Raw genomic sequence first — 8,931 nt, forward strand, 5'->3', positions numbered from 1 at the left:
TCCTGCAACCATTTATTTGCATAGTGGGTGTATCTCCCTCTCCCCATCACTTACCATCATTGTGTAATTGTTCTCCTCAGGCTACATTCTCTTATGTATTCTGCTATTTTTTTTTTTTTAGTAAAATTACTAGTATAAATGAATATAACTTAAAAAAGTATGTATAAGTATGTGTGTGTGTGTGTGTGTGTATACATATATATATATATATATATATATATATATATATATATATATATATATATATATATATATATATATATATATATATAGTGTAGAGGTTCAGTGAAAGCTCAAACTGTCCGTGCTGATCCTAGGCCTGCTTCATTTAAAAAGTTGCAAAAAGTGCAAAAAAGTTCAAGAAGTGCAAGATGTTCAATTGTTACCATTGTAACCATTGTTACGAAACACATTTTATTTTTTATATACATAATTAAAATTTTTGACTCTGGCAGCCACTAGGGGGCCTGTGTAGAACAGAGTGTGCTGAAAAGACAACAATTATGTCAAGAGTGGAGAGATAACTTGGCCAGGGTGCGGCTATGTGTGTGTGTGTGTGTGTGTGTGTGTGTGTGTGTGTGTGTGGCTACCGTGCTTTGTGCCCTGAAGCTGTTTTTCCACCAAAAAAAAATCTTAATAGCACTGCAGAAGATGATTGGCCCATGGTCCCCTAACAAGGACAGAACACACACACACACACACACACACACTTAACTACACTCTCACAGATTACCTTCCATCTCCATCTCTCTCTCTCTCACACACACACACACAAATTCGATGAGTGATGGGAGACATCACTGACATGTCACATGACTCCCGAGGGCCCGCTGTGAGGAGTCCCTGGAGCTGCAGCCCATAATATCCACCTGCCAGCTATCTCCATGGAGATCTTTCACTGATAAAGCAGCTTGTTTCATTTACAGATGGTTAATGGTTCCTGGTGAAAGCGGGGGAAAAGCTCGATACTCCTGCAGATGGAGATCAGCCCACAGCATCCTAACAAGAGCACAACAGCCGAGCGCAGGACGAGCACAGGATCACAGGAGGAGGAGGAGGAGAATGATTGGCTGTGACCAGTGTTGGGCACGTTACTTTGAAAAAGTAATTAGTTATAGTTACTCGTTACTTCTCCAAAAAAGTAACTGAGTTACTAACGGAGTTACTCCACTATAAAAGTAATTAGTTACCAGTAAAAGTAACTATCGCGTTACTTTTTATTATTCGCCCGTCAAAAAAAGGAAATCAATTATGCATTTACTATTATTATTAGAAAAATAACAAAAAATAACAAACGAAAATAAACCCAAAATGTTGACAAAAATATAATCTAACGAATTTCAAAAAAATAAAACGAAATTCTCCACACAACCAAAGAAAATTACTAAAACTTGTAATACTGAAAAAAGCGGAACAACGCGTCTGGGGATGAAATTTAACAAACCAAGCCACACTCAAAAGAAATATGTATATATAAAACAAAATAATGGACAAAAACAACAATTTAATGCCCGTTAAAATGGTATTAATATAACAGCTTCACCAAAAGAGAATAGAGCTTAGATCGTGCCCAAAAAATCCGACCCAGCCGGAGCCCGTGCACATTCTGCCCAAGCCCGAACCATAAACTGTCATTATGAGCCTGACCCGATCCGCCCCATAAACTGTCTGTTTTCGGGCTGATTGAATGAGCGAAATATAATCAGAATTATGTTAATTAACACTGTAACATAGAAGCATAGAACTATTATTTAATTTAAATGATTTTTAAGAACAGCTACACACAATGCTGCAAGTCAAACGCGGAGGCGTTCACGTGCGCCCAGAGCTACGTGATTACAGTTTTCATTTTTATTATAGTTTAATTTTATTTTGTTTTTATTTTTTCTGTTCATTTTAGGGTGGGCTTGCTAGTGCGAGCGCTTTACACAAGAACTAACGGACCACGAGTGCCGCGCGCTCGGCACAACAACTCCCGCTGTACAACTCCGCTGTACAACAGCGCTTATAAATAAATTAAACACAAAAATGAGGGTATTCTATCAGTAATTTCAGTTCGTTTTAGTTAGTTTTATAAACACAAAATACAGTTCGAGATAGTTATGTTTTTCCTTTTAATTTCCGTTTTTATTAGATTCAGTTAACACAAATGTTTTTCACTTTCAATTTTCGCTATTTCGTTCGCTTTAGTGAACAATAATAATTGGTTACTTAGCAACATTGTGATTATCACACCAGAGCTTTATATAAAATAAAAATAGGAGCCTGATTTCGGGTCGGTCCTCAGGTCAGGTGGGATTCGGGCAGAGAATCTAAGATCTAAAATAGAAAGCAGCAGCACCACAAAAAACGGAGCAGCTAAAAAGAGCTTAACGTCCTTAATTCGGAACTTGGGTTGTCCACGGCAATCACTGAATTGATTAGAGCACGCAAATCGTCACAATTGTGCCTCACTTCACCACGCCAAACCACAGGCACAGCGGCCAGAAGCTCAAGTTCACCGGACAGAGGAGGGGTTAACCAGGGCAAAGCGAAATAAAAAAAAAAAGTTCATAGAGCTGCTAAAGTAACGTGCAGTAACGGGGTGTCGGAAATGGTAACGGCGTTATAGTTACAGTCATAGTAATTAGTTAGATTACTCGTTACTGAAAAAAAGTAACGGCGTTAGTAACGCCGTTAGTTTTAACGCCGTTACTCCCAACACTGGCTGTGACTGACGCAGGGCAGCAGTAATGGGCCCTTTTCACATTTCCGGGTTTGGAATGCGGAAGTAAAAAATAGCAGGGTAAACAGAGCGGGTAGAACGTAGAGACAAAATGGAGCAGCATAGCAAGTGCTACTGTAGCGTGCCTTTTTGCTCAAACAGCAAACGTAAACATCCAAATTTAAGTTTCCACGACTTCCCAAAGGACACACGTTTACGTGGTAAATGGATTATAGCAATTAGGAGAGAGGAAAGTGCCACTTTCACGGTTCTGCGCGGCAGTACATATGTGTGTAGCCAGCATTTCAGGCCGGAGGAGCTATATGTAAAGGAGGGAGGAAGCAGGGCCAGACTAAAGAAGGGATCAGTTCCATCACGATTCGCCTGGAATGATTTTGGGAGTCGACATGAGGATCGTCTGACACCCTACGAGAGGGCAAGTACTCGTCTCGGTTTAAACACAGAAGCTGCCGCGGGACAGAGAGACGAGCTGGACGACCTGGAAGCTATGCTAACCGAGCTGAACGCTAATGCTACGGAGCATGATTACTGCCGTCCACCATCCCCTGGTGAGTAACTTTACAACTCTTATATCCATTTACACAATAAATACACAAGACAGCTACCTAAATAACCATTCGAATAATTAATAATTACCTGAGTAACAGCCTTAAGATTCGATACCTACCAAAATAACGTATTGGAGATACAATACATACTGAATAACAGTATGTCTAACCTTAGACTTCATACCTAAATAAAGTCTTAATATGCTATACTTACTTGAATAAAGTCTAAACTTACAATTCCTGACTGAATAGTCTTATGATGCAACACTTACCTGAATAAAGTCGTAATATGCAATACTTACCCGAATAAAGTCTAAGTATGCAATATTTATGTGAATAAAGTCTTAATATGCAATACTTGCCTAAATAAAGGCTAAATATTCAATACTTACCTGATAAAGGCTTAATTTGCAACGTTTACTTAAATTACTATCTCATGTCTGAGATATTATATGTTGTTTAAAATCCTTCCAAGCACAAGCATGGTTTATGTATTATACCAAAAAATACCGGTATTTGTTAGCTAAATGTTGCACAGATAAAATATACCAATTTAGCTAATTTATAATTGGTGTACAATTAAGGTCCTACAGAGTTTGACTTAAATTTTGTCAGGATATTCGTCAATATAAAACTTTAAGCTAATGTCTTTTTTTTTTTTTTGTGATAGGCAAAGTGGACGCTGCAGTGGCACGGATAAGGGAGCTTGAGCAAAAAGTGGTTGAGCTGGAGAATGAAATCAAACAGCTTACACTCCTTGCAGACCAGCCTAAGCTCAACCATTTCTGCTCAACTGATGAAGAGTTCCGCTTCTTCACACGATTTCCCTCAGAAGAAGTCTTCATGTTGTTCTGGGAGTCTGTTGCACCATCAGCTTCAAGGATAGTTTACTGGACCAAGGCACAGAGGGAGGCTTATGGAACACCCAGTCCTCACCGTAAACTAGGCCTCATTGATGAATGTTTCCTGTTTCTTTGCCGTATTGCTGCTGGACTCAAGGAACAAGCTTTGGCTTCCATGTTCAAGGTCAGTTTGTCAACAGTAAGCCGCATCATCATAACATGGACCAGTTATTTTTACCTTGTTTTGGGCTCCCTACCTACATGGATGACCAGACAGCAGGTGCAAGCTACCATGCCTAAAAAAATCCGCCAGTACTGCCCAGAGGTCCGTGTGCTGATTGACTGCACAGAAGTCCGCTGTGAGACAGCAACATCACTCACCTTACAATCTGAAAGCTTTTCAAATTACAAAAATCACACAACATTTAAATCATTGGTTGGGGTAGCTCCCTGTGGCGTTATCACATTTGTTTCCAAGCTTTACACCGGATCCATCTCAGATCAGGAACTAACCCGGAGGTCTAACTTCATCAGGCTTCTGCAACCAGGAGATAAAGTGATGGCTGACAAGGGCTTTCAGATAGAAGGGATGCTGGCAGAAGTAGGGGCCACCATCATCATTCCCCCCTTCAAGAGGTCTGTGCAGTTCACCAAGGAAGATGCTGAGAAGACCCAAGCAATAGCATGTCTAAGAGTGCTGGTGGAAAGGGCAATCCGCAGAGTGAAGGAGTACCACATCTGGGACGGAGTTGTTCCACTTTCCCTCACAGGCTCAGTCAACCAACTTTGGGCAGTTTGTTGCCTGATGTCCAACTACCAGGGTCCCCTTGATATCATGGACGATAAACCTGTTTGAATGTTTTTATATATTTCAGAAATGTTTAGTCCAAATTTCAGATTTTTCTGTTTTTTTTAATCAATTCTGTACAAAGTTCTGCTTAAATGTTTTAGCCTTTACTTACCACATTTCTTAATTACCCACTCGAGCTACTGTAGTTTCTCTTAAATGTTCGTGTTTCTGATGTCTTATTGTCCAAAGAATGTTTTTATATTGACGTTGCTTCTGTTAAACAATGGAAATGAAAAGTGCTACATAAGGCAATTATTTTTGTTAGATTTTTCAAATTTATGAGTGTTTATAAACATAATAAATGAAATGCATTTAATTCTCTTGTCCCTGGTGCTTTGTATTTGTCTTATATGTAGACAAAGTTATAGATTATTTGGTTACGACTGTATTCATTGGACATACCATTGCAGGAAATACAGTATTCTAAATATACTGATTATAAACAATATAGCCATTTGTCAGAATTAATGCATTCTTTGAAGCACAAACAAAATATTATGTTTACCCCAAAATATCCTGATTTTTGAAGTTAATTAAAATGTAAAATAGTTACATGACACCCAATTCAAATAGATTAATACAGTAAACAAAATGTAAAAAAACTGAAATGTTTTCTCTGCTGGCTTTGTGCTACATAAAAAGACAATTCAAGCAAAGAATATAAATTTATTAAGAACACTCCATATTTTCACAAAAAAACAACAAACTACAACAGAACCAATTAAACAATCTTAACTTTGTATGCATCTACACTTTATCTTTTATGTTTAGGTAGACATCCATGTATACATGATGATAAAATGTATCTAGCTTCTCTCTCATCGATGTTATAAGTCCCTGGTCCCGCAAAATTCTCTGAATGGTGACATCATTATGAGTATCTGTGATGAAGTCACACCACTGAAGACCAGTTATGGCAAGTTGCCCCTGTACCTGCCAGAAGTACTTGTGAGAGGGTTTCAGTGTTGCCTCACCTGCAACAACTTTAAGGTGTTTAACCTCCAGAACTGATGCCACATTGCAGCACTTCACTTCTGCCAGCCCAAATGGTGGTGACGCTGTAGGGTCATAAACCCTTGCATCTGGGCTTGCCCCAAGATAAGGTGCATCTGGATGGATGATGACTCCACAAGGTAGTACTGACACATTACGTGCATCAGAGTACTGTTTTAACACATCAGACTCTAGTTCCTGTCCTCTTTTCATGTCCCTGGTTTGTGGCGTACCTTTAAGTATTCTTGTTGCCAGAGCTTGAGATGAAGATTTTCCACAGACATGGCACACCTCGCGAAATCTGCTTGCTGTGATGCGGGGCCGACGCACCTCAAACCAAAGCTGTGAGGAAGACTGCTGCCGTGTTCTCTCTTCTATCATGGCTGCTTGTGGGGTGGTCACTTTGAGGCTTTCCAGGTGACATTTCTGTTTGTAGTTGGGCGTGAAATCAAATTTGGACTGGAATCTGTAATTCTCTATTGGCAGTTGAGGGTATTTTGGGGCATCAGGGTGCTTGATTACCTCACTTTCACTTTCAGATGGGCACTGGTATGACAAAACCGAACCATATGGCACAGGACCAAATTTGGAGTCTACCATGAGCAGATCTTCATCCCGATTCAGAAGAAACTTGCATACTCCAGGCTGTGGGCGCATGTTTCTCATCTTCTCTGCAAGTTCCAACATGTGAGGGTCAGGAAAGGGGCCTATAAAACAAAAGACAAAATTAACAGATAAGGTTAGTTGAGACATCTGTGACTTGTTCAGTAGTTTCTTTGGTAAGCAATGTATCTTTAGGCTTATATTTAGGTAAGTATTTTATCATTTTTAGCCAGTAATTCAGATAAGTATTGTATCATATGTAAACTGCTATTCAGGTAAGTATTGTATCATATGTTTGTCTGTTGTTCAGGTAAGTGGTAGATGTTTATTCAGGTGAGTATTGTATCATATGTAGACTGCTATTCAGGTAAGTATTGTATCATATGTAGACTGCTATTCAGGTAAGTATTGTATCATATGTAGACTGCTATTCAGGTAAGTATTGTATCATATGTAAACTGTTATTCAGGTAAGTATTGTATCGTATATTTGTCTGTTGTTCAGGTAAGAAGTAAATGTTCATTCAGGTGAGTATTGTATCATATGTAGACTGTTATTCAGGTAAGTAGTAGATCTTATGTAAACTGTTACAGATCTACTATATGTGTACTCTCCACAAAAAGACTGTTTTCACAATGGCTTATTTATTTGTATTAAAACACCTTTATATATTACACATAACACGGTTTTCAGCTTACCTGGATACGCTTGATAAAGTGTGGACTTCACCCCTGTTCTGCTGGTGGATTTAGGTTTACGAACTTCCATGTCACATGTTGATTCGGGTTGTATTCCCTGAAAATTAATGTTTTTAATTAATCACAATGTTTCATACTAGTAATGAGTATGAACAAAAAATAAATTATGCCATCCTTCTTGAGTCTTACCTGAGTCCTTGGCCTGTGCCAAGTTTGCAAGGTGCTGGTGCAGGCTACTGGGAGAGGGACTGTTTTAAAGCCCATGGTGCTGTAATGGGCACTCTGATAAAGCAGAGCCACAGTATGATTACAAAAGGCCTTCCCCGCAACACATGTGCACAATGTCTTCATTACCTCCACCGGAACCTGGGTGGCATGAAGAGTTACCTGTAATGCAAAGCACAGACATACTGTCAGCTCTGAAAACATCTTTTAAAAAAGTACAAAAAGTACCAAATGTACATATCTATATTTTAGCCATTCACAATCTGTAACCTCTTGGCTGACCCTAAACTTACAATCTACCTGAATAAGTTAACCTCCTAAAAACCAAAAATTTAATATGATGGACAAATGGGAAAATTAACATTTAACCTTCACATTCTAACAGTGGCTGGGAGATTTGCTTCACTACAGATGACTAACTTTGGCCACTGGCTTAACCTACCTAGTGGGAAGCTTACAACACATAGAATCATCCTAGGCTTAACTGAACTGTTTCACCTACGTACAAGATAACTAGGGTTAAATGTGATTTACTATTAATGTGTCTCCCTGTCGATTAACCTTCCTATCTAAAACACCTGCACTGTGTGGGGCTCCTCATTTTTCCTCATCGACCGATGACACCTCGCCCTTACTGTAACTCCCTCAGGCATCGTGTTTGAAACTGTATATACAAGGGGAAAACAGTTCTCTCTTCTATCCAACTCAAAGCCTAAAATAAGCACATTAGATCCTGGGCAGTAGCTACAGTACTTGTTAAAACAGAAAAGAAAACATTAACTAAACAGCTAACGTTACTTGGCGTTATTTTACGTACTGTCACTGTTATCTATCTAAATCAGCTAGCTCGCTAGTTAGCTTAGTTAACCTAACTGGATTGGAAGCCTCGCTAACTTGTATAAAATAACTACTTACCCTCGAACTGGAAGATGTATTCTTCGAAAAATAGCTTGTAAACCTTTTCAGCCTTGGATGTTTTAGCTACTGATACCTCATTTATGATCCGGGAGATGTCGGAGAAAGAAATCCGTGGAAGATTGTGCAGAGACTTAGTAAACTCCATTGTAGCGCCGCTGTGTTTACCCTGCTAAACGAAACCGGAAACACGTCATCAAGCTCTGTGAAAAGGGCCCATTAGTCAACATAGTCTACTAGTCGTCAACGACATTGATTATTGAAAATGAACAGAAGCTCTCCATAGGGGTGATTTAGCTTCTATTGTTTCATTTAAATAGCTGTCTATAGGGTTCACATGATCCATACATTCATTTTGACAGATTGTAGTACACTACAGGAAGTGTAGGGAGCGATAATAGTTTCTATTGTTTCATGTTAAAAGTGCTCTATTATAAAAGTGCTCTACTTTAATGCTGTATAATGGCTATAATCATATAATGGCTATATGGCACCTTGATTCACTGTAAAGTGCTCTATAATATGTGATCCA

At 39.0% G+C, this 8,931-nt stretch overlaps 2 protein-coding genes across 4 annotated transcripts; one reads left to right on the forward strand and one right to left on the reverse strand.

The window, feature by feature from the left end:
- Nucleotides 1–2,731: 2,731 nt before the first annotated feature.
- LOC111196133 (uncharacterized) lies at nucleotides 2,732–5,199 on the forward strand. Its single transcript, XM_022685276.2, has 2 exons — nucleotides 2,732–3,273; nucleotides 3,944–5,199. Exons 1-2 carry the CDS (start codon nucleotides 2,817–2,819, stop codon nucleotides 4,969–4,971), a joined length of 1,485 nt encoding a protein of 494 aa, XP_022540997.2. The 5' UTR covers nucleotides 2,732–2,816; the 3' UTR covers nucleotides 4,972–5,199.
- Nucleotides 5,200–5,617: 418 nt separating this feature from the next.
- On the reverse strand, nucleotides 5,618–8,612 carry LOC125804569 (uncharacterized). Of its 3 annotated transcripts, XM_049483514.1 has the most exons (5): nucleotides 8,400–8,612; nucleotides 8,063–8,148; nucleotides 7,449–7,646; nucleotides 7,260–7,356; nucleotides 5,618–6,665 (listed from the first exon to the last, which is right to left on the reverse strand). In XM_049483514.1, exons 1-5 carry the CDS (start codon nucleotides 8,545–8,547, stop codon nucleotides 5,713–5,715), a joined length of 1,482 nt encoding a protein of 493 aa, XP_049339471.1. In that variant the 5' UTR covers nucleotides 8,548–8,612; the 3' UTR covers nucleotides 5,618–5,712. The 3 variants fall into 3 exon arrangements, with proteins under 3 accessions (XP_049339471.1, XP_049339472.1, XP_049339473.1); XM_049483515.1 differs by lacking the exon at nucleotides 8,063–8,148 and having other exon boundaries at nucleotides 8,476–8,610; XM_049483516.1 differs by lacking the exon at nucleotides 8,063–8,148 and having other exon boundaries at nucleotides 8,400–8,485.
- Between the last annotated feature and the right edge of the window lie 319 nt (nucleotides 8,613–8,931).

This window comes from Astyanax mexicanus, chromosome 9 (assembly GCF_023375975.1).
Source record: "Astyanax mexicanus isolate ESR-SI-001 chromosome 9, AstMex3_surface, whole genome shotgun sequence".
NCBI lineage: Eukaryota > Metazoa > Chordata > Actinopteri > Characiformes > Acestrorhamphidae > Astyanax > Astyanax mexicanus.